Source organism: Protopterus annectens, chromosome 8.part0 (assembly GCF_019279795.1).
Source record: "Protopterus annectens isolate FY-2018-M chromosome 8.part0, PAN1.0, whole genome shotgun sequence".
In the NCBI taxonomy this organism is placed as follows: Eukaryota; Metazoa; Chordata; order Ceratodontiformes; family Protopteridae; genus Protopterus; species Protopterus annectens.
The window spans coordinates 1,140,816,280-1,140,832,366 of record NC_056741.1 but is presented as its reverse complement, the minus strand read 5'-3'; the positions used below and the strand labels follow the sequence as shown (position 1 = coordinate 1,140,832,366).

General features: G+C 43.1%; 1 protein-coding gene across 2 annotated transcripts in view; it reads right to left on the bottom strand.

The window, feature by feature from the left end:
* Positions 1–16,087, bottom strand: part of UBE2Q1 (ubiquitin conjugating enzyme E2 Q1) — a 1,535,148-nt gene that overhangs the window by 393,167 nt on the left and 1,125,894 nt on the right. For both annotated transcript variants that reach the window (XM_044080652.1, XM_044080653.1), the window contains exon 10: positions 9,096–9,191. In XM_044080652.1, coding sequence (XP_043936587.1) covers positions 9,096–9,191 — 96 coding nt within the window. The remainder of the gene's footprint in view (positions 1–9,095; positions 9,192–16,087) is intronic.

The window sequence follows — 16,087 nt, the reverse complement described above, 5'->3', positions numbered from 1 at the left end:
AAGTCGGAGTCTCCGACGGCATGTTGTAAGCAAAAGCGGGGCCGAAAAACTCCTCTGCAAACTCCGACCGACGTCTAAGTGTCCGTCGGTTGAAGGAAGCACAGGCTAGACAAGCTGCTACGTCGTGGCCTGGGCCTAAGCAAGGAAGGCAGTAAGAGTGGAAATCCTTATGAGGTATTTGTTTCCCACAAGTTAAACAGTTATTTACTTTTTCTGACATCGGCTGAGGCAAGAAAGAGTCCCCAACGGGGTACTTAGCTTTTTAAAGTCTTCGGTAGTAGTAATCTCTGGTTCTGACCGACCGGCACTTGCGAACAGCTTCTGCTTCGGGCATCGCGCGGCAAGAAAGACTGAGGAAAATGGCGTCGGCTGATGCCTTTATACCCAATTGACAGCAGCTATGACGTCGGGTGAAGTGAGACATCAGCCGAGGCCAGACCCAGACTGTGGAATCCGGCCGACCGAAGGGCTGACTGAGGCAGGACAACCATATGTTATGACTGCAGATGCATCCTTGAAGGACATCCAGGACTGCAACAGTGAATACACTCAAACATCTACATTTATGGTAAGTGTACGCAACTGTACTATGTTCTTCATGTTTCACTGCTGCAGTCATCACACTTGGGTTGACTCCCAAAGCTGAGGAAGGGTGGAGGCAGTCAAGAAGTGTTAGGGCTAACTAGCAGGCCTTGTAAGACTGCTGTAAACAAATCCAGCTCTGGATTTAGAAAAAAATAGGTAAGTGGTAATGCTTGGTGAAGGTGTGTACAGAACTCCAGGTTGCAGCTTCCAGAATGTCCCTGGTAGGGACTCCCCTGAGAAATGCTCTAGAGGTGGAAGTAGTCCTAATGGAATGTGTTCTGATCCCCTGTGGAGTAGGTTTTCCATGGTGCTTGTAGCAAAAATGGATGCAGTGTGCTATCCATTTGGAAATGGTTTGCTTTGAAATGGCATTGCCCTCTGCCCCTGTAGCAAAGCTGACTAGCAGCTGGTCAGATTTTCTGAAAGGTTTAGTCCTGTCAAGGTAGAACCTGAGCTGTCTGTGCATTTCCGAGTGCAGGATCCTTTCCCCTTTATTCTGAGGATTAGGGAAGAAGGTTGGTAAATGGATGGATTGGTTTAAAGCCACACTGGACACCTCCTTAGGCATACAGGAGGTCCTGAGGGAAACCCTGTCAGCATGGAAAATAATGAAGGGTTCCACGGCCATTAGTGCCTGTAACTCAAACACTCTTCGTGCTGAAGTTTTGGCTAAAAGAAAGGCTGTTTTCCAAGAGAGGAACTTTAACTCTGCTGAAGCAGCAGGTTCAAAAGGAGGAAGCGTGAGCTTTTCCAGCACAAAGTTAAGGTCCCAGGCAGGGGTGGGTGCTCTCCTAGGGGGCCTCAAGTTGCTAGCTCCTCTCAGGAACTGTTTGATGAGAGGGTGAGAAAATAGAGGTGGCTCAGTATTATAATAAACTGAGATGGAGGAGAAGGATAGGCCTCTGTGGAGTAGCTCTGCTAGGTAATGCAGGATTTGAGGTAAGGAGGGCACTGCTGTGTCCTTTCCTTGAGACGGATTCCAAGAACAATATCTCTTCCACTTTTCACCATAGGGTTTCCTAGTACTAGGCCTTCTGGCCGAATGACATCCAGCACCTGTTTGCGGAGGGTTGCTGGTGGTGTATTCAGAGGATACGCCAGGATGCAAGGTTTAGGGTTTGCAACTGTGGATGCAAAATATGTCCCTCCTGCTGAGACAGCGGGGAAGGTCTGGTGAAGGTGCAGGGTGGCACTGTTGTCAGACTGCGTAAGAGTGGGTACCAGTGCTGGCGTGGCCAGTCTGGGGCAATAAGAATTGCTCTTGGCCTGTACTGTTTGATCTTGAGTAGTACTTTTGAGAGGAGGGTCAGAGAGGGAAAGGCATAAATTGAGATTCAAATCCCATTTGAAGGATAGGGCAGTCAAAGAGGTCCACCTCTGGTGTGCCCCACTGCTGGATTAGAAGGTTGAAGGTGTTGGCCTCCAATTTCCACTCGTGTGTGTCTAGATTTCTGCTTAAGTCGTCTGCCAGTGAAGTTTGTTTGCCTGGCAGGAATTGAGCTTGTAGATGCACTTGGTTGCTCAAGGCTGTGTTCCACAGGGTCATGGCTAACCTGCAGAGTGGGTAAGAATGTGTTCCCCCCTGCTTGTTTATGTACCACATAACTGTGGTGTTGTCTGTTTTTACCAGCAGCTGTCCTGGAAGGATTAGGTATTTGAAGGCTGTCAGAGTATTCTGTACAGCTAGCATCTCTTTTTGATTGATGTGTAGGAGAATTTTTCCTGGGCTCCATTTGCCCTGAATGCATTTGCCTGCCATGTGAGCCCCCCATGCAAAGTCTGATGCGTCTGTTGTCAGGGTTTGGGCGGCGAGGAGTTGAGTGAAAGGCGGTCCATTTGTTGTGGTTGCATACTTCTGCCCACCAAAGGATCTCTGCCCTTAGACAAAGTATGATAGGAATGACTGTTTCCAGCTCCTGAGAATGTTGGCACCAAAGACTTTTTAAGTACCATTGAAGTTTCCTCATATGGAGTCTTGCATATGGAATTAGCAGAATGCATGAGGCCATGAACCCTAAGGCTTGCAGTATTTTCCTAGCAGATAGCTGGGTTTTGGCCATTTGTTTGAAGTAGTCAAACAGATATGTTTTTCTGGAGTGAGAAATGCCATCCGGGAAGTTGTGTTCAAGCTTGCTCCCAGGAATACACTTTTTTGACCGGGCACCAGTTGTGATTTCTTTTTGTTGATGGTGTACCCCAATGAATTTAGAAGTCTTTTTACAAATGTCAGGTGCTGAAGTAGCAATTCCTGACTGTCTGCCTGAATCAGGCAATCGTCCAAGTATGAGAAAATTTGGATATTTCTCTGCCTGCAGTATGCAATGGCTGGAGCCAGGCACTGTGTGAATACTCTGGGCACAGTAGATAAGGCAAAGGGAAGTGCAGAGAATTGGTAGTGCATAGAGCCTGCCCAGAAGCGTAGATATTTCCTGCAAGACTCCTTTATGGGGATGTGCAGATAAGCTTCTTTTAAGTCTAGGGTGACTAACCAGGCATCCTTGGCTAGCATAGGGAGAAGCTGTTTGCAGAGTAAGCATTTTGAATTTTGGGACCACCAGAAAGGTGTTGAGAATTGATAGATCCAGGATTGGGCACCAAGAGCCCTCTTTTCTGGGCACCAGGAACAGTCTGGAGTAGAAACCCTGTCCCCTTTGTTCTACTAGAACAGGCTGAATAGCCCTGATATTGAGCAGGGAAAGTGCTTGCTTTTGAGCCTCTGCCCACTGGTTTGGAGGAAGGTCTGGAAACCCGCTTGGGGTTGGCAGTTAATGGAAACAGAATATGTACCCCTGGGATACAATGTTTAGGACCCATCGGTCCTGAGTAATGGACATCCAGTATTTTTGCATGGAGGGCAAGTTTTCCTCCTAGGGGCGCAAGTAATTGGGCAGGGCTGGGAAGGATAATTGAGAAGTCATTGTGAACTTTTTCCATAAGAGGGTGGCTTACCACTCCCTGTTTTTGAGGTGGGGGCACTCCATTGTTTTAGATCTCTGCATACCCTGAGACTGTAGTCTGGGTGGTCTGTTTCCCCAGGGTTTGGACTGAGAAGGCCTGGAAGGGGCTGGAAAGGACCAGTTTTTAGAAGGCCAATGCCTACTGAATCAAAGTGGCTGCACTTCTAAGAATTCTTTAACAGTTTGCATAGATTTAGCTTTTTCTTCCATCTTTTTAAGAACCTCTTCTGCTTTGGTGCCAAATAGTCCTTATTTAAAGGAGCATCTAGTAATTTTGATTTGACATTATCTAGCAAGGTTTGTTCCTTCAGCCAAGCATGCCTTCTCAGTACAGACCCAGTGACTGCAGCCCTTCAAGATGCTTCTAGGGCATCAAAGCTACACTGCAAAGCATGCTTACTAACTTGGATTGCAGAATGCATTAACTGTTGTAAATCTTTATTTTCTGCACAATCAGGAAGTAACACCATTTTTTGTTTAATTGGTTCCATAATATGTTATGCTGGTGGTTGGTGTGACAGAGCAAGATGCAGAGGACAGGAAGAAATGGAAACAGTTGATCTGCTGTGATGACCCCTAACGGGAGCAGCCGAAAGAAGTAGTAGTTCCATAATATGTTGCTAGTACTTCAACATGTGAAAATGGCAAGTCAATGCCCTGATGGCAAGAGTTGCAGAGGTATATACCTTCTTACCATACCTGTCTAAAGCTCTGGAATCCCTGCCTGAAGGGGTAGGGTTTTTGGCTGTAGTAGCCTTAATACCTTTAGGTCCCTGGGAAATGGCCTCTGGATCCGCAGTAGGATTCTTAAAGAGAAATTGTGAGAATCAGGTACTCTGTAGTATCTGTCAGGTTTACTAGGGGCCTGTGGTAAAGTGTCTGGAGTAAGACTGGTTTCCATGAAGACATCATCTACAACATCCAGGACAGGGGGTATTGCTAGAGGCCTGTGCTGAGGCAACTCAAAATTTTCTGAGTCTCTTTTTGGACTGAGGATATTCTTTTTGGACTGAGGATATTCCTGGCATTCCCAGAGGAAATGCTCTTTCAAAATATGCAAGGTTTCACCAAAAGAAAAATCCTCTGGAGGGGAAGCAGAGGGAATGGATTCCTCTGCATCTGAATCCTCATACGTTGATAAGGGTATGTCCTGGTAATCAGAAGGGTCAGAGTCATCGGACTCCTGGTCTGTAGAATCAGAATGAAACTTAATTACTTGTCTCTTAGCAGGGGAAGGCTGTCTTCCCCTAATTAGGGTAATAAGGTCTTCAACCATTCTAAGCATTTGTTTTTGTGGCATGGGAGCTTGAGCATGCGCTTTGGTCATCGGTTTTCTAGGCATAGTGCATACTCTGGGCCTGAGAAACTCTGTAATTTTAACGAAAAACGAAGTTGGTTTAATTCGAACATGGGTAGGTCAGAATGGATCTACATATGAATGCATAACCACCGAGCACACTAACGAAAGCGCTTTTATCGAAAAAGCGCTTTCGTTAAAGTGTGTTACTAAAAAAAAAAAAAAAAATACTACATTAACGTTTTAGCAGGGGGGGGGCTTTGCCCCCTGCACCCTCCCATGTGGGGGGCTGTACCACCCTACTTAAATATTCTCCCTCCGAGACCGCACTACAGTGGGGAAAAGGGAATTTTTCCTTATCTGCACTGTAGTACGGCCTCAGCAACAGGCATACTTAAGCGAAAGTGCTTCTTCGGTGAAAAGCACTTTCGCGTAAGTATGCCCGGACATTTGGGTTTCGGACTTTTGATCATTTGATCAAAAGTCCTAGACCCGTCGGAATACACCCTCAGAAGCTGGTGCCTGCACAGCGGCTCCGGACACATCCTAGGTAGAGACATCTGCAGGTTCCATAGTCAAAGAAGCATCTCGCAGCATACCGGACTCCGAATGGTTCTCAGCAGTGGCCTGCGAATCTGTTTTAGCGGGCATCAGGGGCTGCAAAGACACCTCACTGAGTAACGACGGACTGGTGACTAGCTTAATGGAAGCGTCGTCGGAAGTTTTGGACCTATGCGGTCTGTCCGTCTTTATTGTTGCATTTTTTCAGAAGATCGGCAGTCGGATGGCTTATCGAAGCCATTTCGGAATATGGAGAACGAGAGCGAAAGAATTTAGCGACAAAGATAGCCCGATGACGAAAGGTTTTGGCGTTAAACAAGGCACAAAACCAACAGTGAGGGATGTCGTGGTCTGGGCCTAAACAGGTGACGCAGTAAGAATGAAAATCTCTGTGAGGTATTCGCTCTCCACAGGCAAGACAATTGTTAACTTTTTCTGACATTGGTTAGAGCAAGAAAAAAGGATCCCCAATGGGGTACTTAGCTTTAAAAGACTTCAGGTTTGAAACTTGAAAAACATTTCAGGTAGCGGACGATTGGCACTTGCGAACTGCTTCTGCTTCGGCCGCCTCCTCGGCAAGAAAGACTGATGTAATGGCGTTGGATGCTTGTTTTATACCCCTGACGACCGGACGTCATGGAAGAGGTGACAGCATCCGAAGCAGAAATCCCAAGACTCTGGTATTCTGGCCAACTGAGAGCTACCTGCAGGCAGATAAGACAAGTGCGATGACTGCAACAGTGAAACACGAAGATCAGAGAAGTCTCTAGGAACCAATGGTAATCCTGTGGAAGTCTAGAAGATGGAAGGAAGGAAAGTGACAAGTGTTTTGTCTACACTAGCAAAGAGAATGACAAATGCATTGCCAAATATGGATCAATGTGGTTTTGTGTCATATGTTTGCTTCCTCTCCACAAAATCACATATGGATCAATGTGGTTTTGTGGAGAGGAAGCAAACATATGACAGCATTACCAGAACAATGATCCAAAAGGAAGCAGAGTCAGTAAGAAAACAGTGCTATTAAGTCTTGATACAGAGAAAGATTTCTATAGAATCAGTTAGGATTTTATGAGTAGGGATATGGGGAAATGGCAGCATTTGCATTCCTTGATAGAATAATAGGGATAATTAGGAGGATATTTGAAGGGTCAAAGGCAAGAGTAAAAGTTGCTTTGGGGGAGGGGAATGTCCTCTCAGAAAAGCTGTGTTCCAACAAAGAAATAAGGCATAAGACACTGGTGTAGTTTTTTCCCCTTTGTTATTTGCTTTCTATTTAAAGCCCATTGAAGAAAATAAGAGATTTAAATTTAATGATAAGGTAATCAAAAAAGTTGGCTTTATTCACAGATAAATTGTTTGTACTTGATAAATCCAGAAAATAATATTTTGGTGTTGTGGAGCATTCTGAGACATGTTTCAAGTCTTTTCATGATGCAAATAAATGAAGATAAAACAAAGGTTATAGGCAGGAAACGTATGTATCTACATATGAATTGTTTCTGCAATACCTGTACTTGCCATGGTACAATAAGATGAAGTATAAAATGTTTCTAGCCCATTCAGTTTTATACATAGGTCAAGTGTACTTTTATCAACCAAATTAAAAGTTGTGGACCTTAAAGAGTTGAAGAAATTTATTTAGGAGGGGAAGAGGGCAAGTGTTAAGTGGAATAAGATGATTCTCCCATACAGCAAGGTGGTTTAGGATTACCTGATTTGAAGGGATATTTTATAACTATGCATTTGAAGGGATATTTTATAACTATTCAATTAAGGCTCACTTGCATAAAGTAAGAAGGTTATAAGTCAAAGTGGAAAGAGATGATGAAACAGGGGGAGTAGCTTGAGAAGTAAAGAGACATTAGGACTCTGGATGTAGGTCCTTAAGGAGAACTACCAACATACAAAATATATTCAGAAAGTATTATAAGAACTAAACACGCACTAGAAAGGAAATTTTAGCAACAATGATTGCCTGTTAGTAGGAGCACAAAAAGACAGGAAAAGGGGCTGGAACTTAATGAGGAAAATTAGCAAAAGAGTGAAGGTTTTGAGAGCAAATAACTATGAATGGAGTAGTAAGAGTGGCATGAGGCCAAGCAGAAGTATGGGCTGCAGATTAGACACTGCCCTTTTCCTACCAGAGACTGACAAGAGTATAGGCAAACAGAAAAGGACAGCAGATTCCTAAATGAAATACTGTCTGGTAGAGTTGTAAAGGTGATTCTAGATCAGACGTTGCTGTTAAAAGTGATAATCAGTAGGGCATACAGAATACTGCATCATAACAGTAAGAATCAATTAGAGGATGTTAGAAAAGACTTGGAAGACAGAATGGAAAGACAATATACAAAGCAATAATGGGAGGACTTCTGTACTGCTCCCACTTATGCAACAAAATCCACGAGGTTTAAAATTTGTGTTTGAAAGTATATGCATATGTAGTTTTACAGCCCAGGCAGACTTCCAAGAATTCTTTCAGCAGACAGAAAATGCTGGAGACAATTTGGGAAAGATGCAATTGGAACATGTTCTTCAGGAGTGTAATAATTTTGCAGATTTTAAAAACTCCCTGCAGATTATTTTGTCAGATATGTTAGGGGAGGAAATGGACGTTACCAAGGAGATTATTCTTTGAGCTGGGTATAGGATCTGAAATGCCCTGACATAGTAAGGTCTGACTAAGTTTAATGTTACTGGCTTCCAAGAACACAAATTTATAGAAAATACAATTCAAAGTCTAAATCAAATGTAACTGAAGTACTGAATATTGTATAGGAGATCAAAATATGGAGGTGGGATCTTTGGAAAAGGAATGCAGCAAATTACAAAGAAATGGAATTTGTGGGAACAATATATGCACAACAATGTTTAAGAAGAGGACTGAGGTTTAAGGGAAGGGAGGAACTGAGCAATGTATGTAATGCTGGAGTGAATGACTGTACATGTATACTGAATGAAAATGAAAAAAAAATGCCGTGGTTTGTTTTCTATGTATGTCAACTTATTTCACTGTGTAAGCTGCGATTTAATAAAGTTGCTGCAAAATACTCTGCTGACAGCTGTCAGAAAGACTGCTCAACTGTTCCTGCATTATGCAAGGCAAAACTAGTTGTAGTACTGGATGCAAAGGACATGAAGCAGGCAATTACAGCAAGGTAATAAGGATGGGCGGTGGGTGATATGTATGATAGCCACCAAATGGGGTAAAATGCACCTGGAAAAGGGATGAGCCAAAGACGCAACTACTAGATCTGAAGGGCAGGCCCAGTCAAAGATCTGCTACTAATTCCTGAAGAGGTTTATCCAAGCATCACCCTTAAATACAGAAAGTACCAGAAATATGTGCAGATGAAGGCCTTTTCAACTCTTTTAAAGCTCTCAAGAATGACCAGCTCTTGTTCCCATCTTTGCTACATCACTTAATCCTATTTCTGCTTTACTGGGAAATTTTCATATGTTTAGCAAATGTTCCACCAGTCAGTGGCAGATGTTAAGAAAACTGACATGAATTTAACTCTGGCAAAACTAAGGATACAGACCAATCCATATTTATACACAATATGTAAAATTACACTGCTGTTGATAGTTTACTAGTGAAGGTGTTTACTAGTGAAGCTTTCAAGAAACAGTTTCACCAGATGCTTAACACACTGTGGAAACAGTCTTGCTGCAAAAATCTAACCACTTACCTTATTGGCTCCAAACTGAACTCTAGCTTTTCCTTTAACGAGTGTTGCACTGATCTGCATAATGACAGATTCTATAGAGTATGCACTGCTCCAGCCCTAGAAAGAAACACACCAGTTACTTAAATTCAAGAAAGCCAAACAATGATATCTAGAAAATAATTCCGCTGCAGTAACCTTTAACATAGAAGTTCTTCTAAGTATATTACAAAATCAAAAAAGACTGGCACAACCTTGAAGTTTCAGGGCAAAATTCCTTCTTTAGTGAAAATGATCACAAATACTAAAACAACAGAGGATCCTTCTATGACAGCTGGGTGATCTTACAACTTTAATTTTTCTGTACAATCCTGCATTAATCTTCATGTTGTCACTCAACAATACTTTGCATAAATATGAAACTGCAATAGACTCTATAGTTTCTTCTGCAATACTTAAAATTGCAAATTCAGAACCACTGCAAGAAAATGCTCTTTAAAAGAATATTGTTAAAACAGACAGAAACATAATGGAAGACTACTAGGACATACCGCCCCCAAGAAATAACTTTACCAAAACAAGTTAAGTCTTGTTCCACTACTTTATATACAGGCAATACACAAGTGACATTTTGTAGATGTCTGTTATGCCAAAATGACCTCTGTTAGTTGTCCCATCCTCAGATCTTATCATAGGGGCAGCAGAGATGACAGTGACCTTATTGTCATTAGTACAAGCACTACCATTACTAATTCCAATTCATCTCCATAAAAGTTTGTACCTTGATGGAAAACCAGCAGTCACTCCTGCCATAACTTTCTGCTGACTACAAGTTTACCTTCTGACCCTCTGGTTAAAACTATTAACTATCTAACATACTAGTTTTGTTGCGATAGGAGCGTTTTTGGTACCATAGTAGAAACTGTGAAGACAATAGCACACTGGAAAATGGGTGCTTCTACCCGTTAACTATCAAATTCTAAGCTCTGTACTGGCCCTCTTCACCTAGAGATCAAACAGAATAGTTGTGTAAGAACTTACCATAACTATAGATGCCCTTCTCTTCCATGTTGCAGTATTCATAACATTAGGGAGTTGCTGCCTGGATCATTGGACATCCGGCCAGTATACCAAAGTCTTTCCTCCAGGGGTACATGCGATGTAGAACGCAGGGGCCATAAACTGACATCGGCTATAATTGTGACGTCTGCACGTACCCAACTCAGAAACTGGCTGCAGCAAAGAGAGAGAGAGAGACCCCAGGAGCACTAGGAAAGAGCCCAAGCTTCAATATCCCAGGCACACCCCAGCAGTGTTATGAAGGTGTCCAATCAAGAGAATTAAAAAAAGAGGGTGGTGGTGGGTGGGAATGAGTACTGCCACATGGAAGAAAAGTACATCTATGGTTATGGTAAGTTCTTACACAACTATTCTATGCCCTTCTACTCTCATGTTGCAGTATTCATAACATTAGGGAGAGTACCACAGCTCTCTAGGAAGATGCATGGGAGGTAGGAAGGGGACCAGAATCAACTAGGCCCTGCAGGGCAGACCTGGCAAACCCTGCTCTAGCCCTGGAGATCAGGTCCAATTTGTAATGTTTGGTAAAGATGTGAACAGAGGACGAAGTTGCAGCCTCTATTATAGAGGACTAATCAATTCCTGAAAAAGGCTGCTGAAGAGGAAGCTGATCTAGTAGAATGGGCCTTGAGAGTTGAAATCAGTTGCTTTCCATGAAAGGAGTAGCATAAGGCTACTGCCTTAGAAATCCAAGAGGCAATGGTGTTTTAGACACTGCCTTGCCAAGGGCTCTGGGATGGAAAGAGACAAAAAGTTGGTCAGAGTGTTTGACAGATTTTGTCTTATCTAGGTAGAACCTCAGTTGCCTGTGAATATCCAAGGAATGCAAGATCCTTTCTGAGGAGTTCTGTGGTTGTGGATAAAACCACAGGGTTAATGGTCTGGTTTAAGGAAATTTTGTTGACTACTTTAGGCATGGAAGAAAGGTTAGTGCTAAGACAAACCCTATCTTTATGAAAAATAAGGTAGGGAGGAGAAGCCGTAAGGGCTTGGATCTCAGAGACCCTCCTGGCAGAAGTAAGGGCCTGTAATAAAACTGTTTTCCATGTGCAGAATTTAAGGGAGGAGGAGTGGGTTGGCTCAAAAGGTAGCAATGTAAGCTTTTCCAGCACAAAGTGAAGGTCCCAAGGAGAGGGGAATGGCTTATGGGGAGGTCTTATAAGAAAGACCTCTTTCGGAAACAGCTTGACTTCCAGTCTGGAAGCCAAGGGAGTCGTCAAGGGAAGACCAGCAGAAATGGCAGACAGGTGTACTTTTACTGAAGAGCAGGTCAATCCTAAATGTAGTAACTCACACAGGTAGGAAAGGACCAGTGGAACAGAAACTAGAAAAGGGTTCTGTTATTTCCTGAGGCACCAATGGGAGAATTTTTTAAACTTTGATAAGTAATTTCTCCTGGTACTTGTTTTCCTGGCCTCCAGCAGGACAGTAAGTATGTCCTCTGAGTATAAGTGCCTAAATGGGATCAGAACTCTATCACCCACATTGTCAGTTTGAGAGCAAGTAGGTGGGGGTGAATCAGGGATCCCCTGTTTTGTACGAGTAGGTTGAAGCATTGAGGTAACCTGTGGTGATTGCCCTGGGATAAAAGGTTAAGAAGGGGAAACCAATGCTGTCTTGGCCAGAAGGGAGTCACCAGCAGGATTTTTGTTTTTTTGTTCTATATTTTCAGGAGGATTTTGTGAATCAGATAAAATGGAGGGAAGGCATAAAGGAAATTCCCTCCCATGAAAAGTAGAAGGCGTCCACTTTCCAAGCCTGTGGATGAGGGAGCCCTGAGCATAAGACAGACATCCATTTGTTCTGGGTGGAGGCAAACAGATCTGCCTGAGGAATACCCCACCTGTGAATAAGATCCAGAAATACCTCCCTGTGGAGCTTCCGTTCATGGGAAGGTGATAAGGTTCTGGTTAGGGCATCTGCTACCCAGTTTTCTTCTGAAGGGAAGAAGACTGCTTGCAAATGAATTTGGAGATCTGCTGCCAGGGACCAAACCTTTATTGCCAGACTGCAGAGGGGGTAAGACTTCATTCCTCCTTGCTTGTTTATGTACCACAGGACAGTCATGTTGTCTGTGATGACCTGTAGGGTGTCTGGCAGAAGGATCTGTTGAAAGGTCTGCATGGCCAAGGATAAGGCCTTTAACTCTCTCAGGTTGATGTTGTCTTTCATTTCCTGAATAGACCACTCCCCCTGAACTTTGTGCTGGTTGTTGGCATGGAGAAAGATGGCTCCCCAACCTAAATCTGACATGTCTGTGTACAGATGCTGTTTGGATGGGGGAACCTGCAATGCTACCCCTTGATTCAGGGTAATGGTGCAATCCACCATGAGAGTTCCTTCTCTAAGCATGGAAGAAGGGGCAGTTTTGTATCCAAGGGATGAGAGTGTTGGCTCTAAGAGTTTCTCAAGATCCACTGAAACTTCCCCATGTGCATTTTGGCAAGAGAGATCATGGAAATCAGGGAAGTCATGTATCCTAGTATCCTGAGAAATTCCATTGCTGTGATGGATGCTAGAGGTAAGCAGGGAGTGAAAGAACTGAGAAAAAATATTTTCTGTGGGGGGACAAAGACTGGCAATCAAGTCTGCCCTGATCCTGAATCCCAGGAAGACAAGGTTTTGGGACGGAGTCATTTGAGACTTTGGGGCATTTTGTGTGAAGCCTAAAGACTTTGGTATAGTGGCCAGATGTCTGGTGTTGCAGGCAGTAACTCCCTAATGTTATGAATACTGCAATACGTGAATAGGAGGACATGAAATGAGCCACCACTCATGAAACCATCAAGCTTTTTTAGTTATAAACCCTAACTCACCTAAGTTAGTGCAGTCTGGGGCTCGGTTTTCATTCAGCATACTGCATGCCCACCTACCCCTGATTTCTGCAAGGGGCATAAGCCAGCAGATTAGCCAACCCCCTCATACACACACACACATTCACTGTATCTGGACACATACAAGCAGTCTCTCTGGTCATCACCATGGAGAAGTATGTGAAAGTAAGGCATTCTTGCCCAAGTACTCACACACACCTCGCCCTCTCCTCCCTCCATCTGCCTACTGTGAGATTCTGAGTCAGGTCGCAACCAAAAAGTGCTCCCAGGCCATGCCTGAAAAGGGAACTTGTGTCCAGTAGGTTACCATGTGAAATAAAATAAAATAAATAAATAAGTTGGAACTACTGATACAAATCATGTGAATCATATGGCAGCAAGCATGAAATGAAGATGACATGGGTGGGTAATTGCTTTACACTGGGAAAATGCTGGTGCCTCATGTAAGTGGATGTCATCTGGCCAGGAGGAACAAAGAATGAAAAATGGGATGGCTATCAAACATTCTGCAGCAGAAGTCCCAATTATCACAAGTGCTGCAGCAGTTCATACATGTAACCAACTATTACAGTAGATATATGAAAGAATGGTCATTGTTACATTCATCAGCACAGGGAACTTTGCCAGAGGTTAGATCTGACAACAGTCTGCCTTCCAGAACCATGAAGCTTCCTATCTTCCCAGAGGCTGAGCTTACTCCTTTTTCCTAGGTAGCCTCAAATGTAGGATCCCATTAAAGTATTATGTAAGTCTATGAAGTACTCTAAGTGGACCTTCACTGAGCAGTAGACTAGTCCCCAAACAAACAGACCTGACAGATAACGGGATATCAAGGCACCTGTTTAAAAGCTGGCTTACTCTCCTTAGAGTGCAAAGGATACAAACAGCTGCTTAGCTTTTCTAATGTCTTTAGTTCTAATCAGGTAGTACCCAACATAACAGCTGAAAATTACCCATGGAAATGTGAGGCTAGGCTTTTTAAGATCCTCAAAGATCAACAGTCTAGAAAAAGTCTATGAACCCTTGCTGTACTGGGGTCCTAACTCCCTTGCTTGGCACCACAGGAAAAATCTTTTCCACTAAGCCAGCTAGCATTTCTAGTACTAGGTGGTCTCTCAGCCCCCCTCAGGATGTTAAGCACATTCTCAGAAAAGCAATCAATGGATAAAATAATAGGATCACCCCAGATGAGAAATTTAGAAAAAACAATTTGAGACACAGCAGTGACTCTCTGCTCTGAGTCAGCAGCTGCACATTCTGAGGCGGGCTTACTTATTTCTCTACTGCCATCTGTATGCGTGGGGAGAACCAAAGCAGTCTTGGACAAAATGTAGTTATCAGAAACATTTCTGCTCATTTTCCCATTGCCGTCTGAATCAACTTGGTGAGGAGGGGGGGATAAGATGAAATACATTCAGAATTCTGCTTGGATAGAGTGTAAGATTGCCGTGAGTGTCACATCTGATTCTTGGACAATCACTTAAGCCTGCAACTGGGTAAAATAAGTTCTCTTTTTGATGATATACCATGCGACTATCACACTGTAACCATATTCAGGTCCCTTATTTCCAAAGTGGCTTGAAGATCATCGCTAGCATAAGCCTGACATACATATTATATATACATGCATATATATTTTACACACACACACACACACACATATATATATATATATATATATATATATATATATATATATATATATATATATACACATTACACACATATACATACATACACACACACACAAACGTGTGTATATATATATGTATATATATATATATATATATATATACATACACACATACATACATGCACACACACACACACACACACATATATATATATATATATATATATATATATACACACACATATATATATCTATGCACACACATACATATCTATATCTATACATATATATATTTAGAAGTTATGTACTTACCATAAAATACAGTTGTGTACACTTGCCATAAATGTAGATGTTCGAGTGTATTCACTGTTGCAGTCATCACATTTAGGTTATCCCTGCCAGGGTAGCCCTCAGCCAGTCCGAATACCAGAGACTTAGTATTTCTGCGTTGGATTATGTGACTTGAGGAGTGATGTCAGGTCGTCAGTAGTATAAAGTAAGGCAGCAGATGCCATTACATCAGTTTTTCTTGCCCTAACCTGTCAGGAGCCCCCAAGTAGGAGGCCAGGCTCTGGTGGAAGAACAGCACCAGTGGAAAATAAATACCAATATGTCCCTTGTAAAGAAAGGAGAACAATAAGGAAGAATAGTAATAACAAAAGGAGAAAGAAAAGAAAGGGGGATGGAGGGAGGGAAACCAGGACTGCAACAGTGAATGCATTCGAACATCTACATTTATGGTAAGTGTACACAACTGTACTATGTTCTTTGTGTTTCACTGTTGCAGTCATCACATTTGGGTTGAGTCCCAAAGCTGAGGAAAAGGGTGGAGGCAGTTAAGGAAACTAGGGGCTGGCTAGGATGCCCTGCAAGACTGCAGAGGCAAACCCTGCCCTGGATTTGGAGAAGAGAGGCAGGTGGTAACGCTTGGTAAAAGTGTGAACAGATGTCCAGGTGGTAGCTTCCAGGATATCCCTGGTGGGGACTCCTCTGTGGAAAGCTGCAGAGGTGGAGGCTGCTCTGGTGGAGTGTGTCCTGACCCCCTTGGGGGGAGGCTTTCTATGCTGTTTGTAGCAGAAATGGATGCAGTGTGCTATCCATTTGGAAATGGTTTGCTTGGAGATGGCTTTGTTTTGAATTTTGGGATCATTAGGAAGGTGTTTAGAATGGATAGATCGAGGATGAGGTGCCATGTGCCCTCTTTTCTGGGTACCAGAAATAGTCTGGAGTAGAAACCTTGGCCTATCTGTTCTGCAGGACTGTGCTCTACTGCCCTCATAGAGAGCAGGGAAAGGATTTGCTTTTGAGCCTCTGCTCGCTGATTTGGAGGTAGATCTGGGAACCCTTTTGGCGTTGGAAGGGTGTGGAAGGAAAATTTGTATCCCTGAGACACAATGTTTAGAACACAGTTGTCCCTGGTAATGGTGGCCCAGGTGCTTGAGTGAAAGGAGAGATTTTCCCCTGGGGTA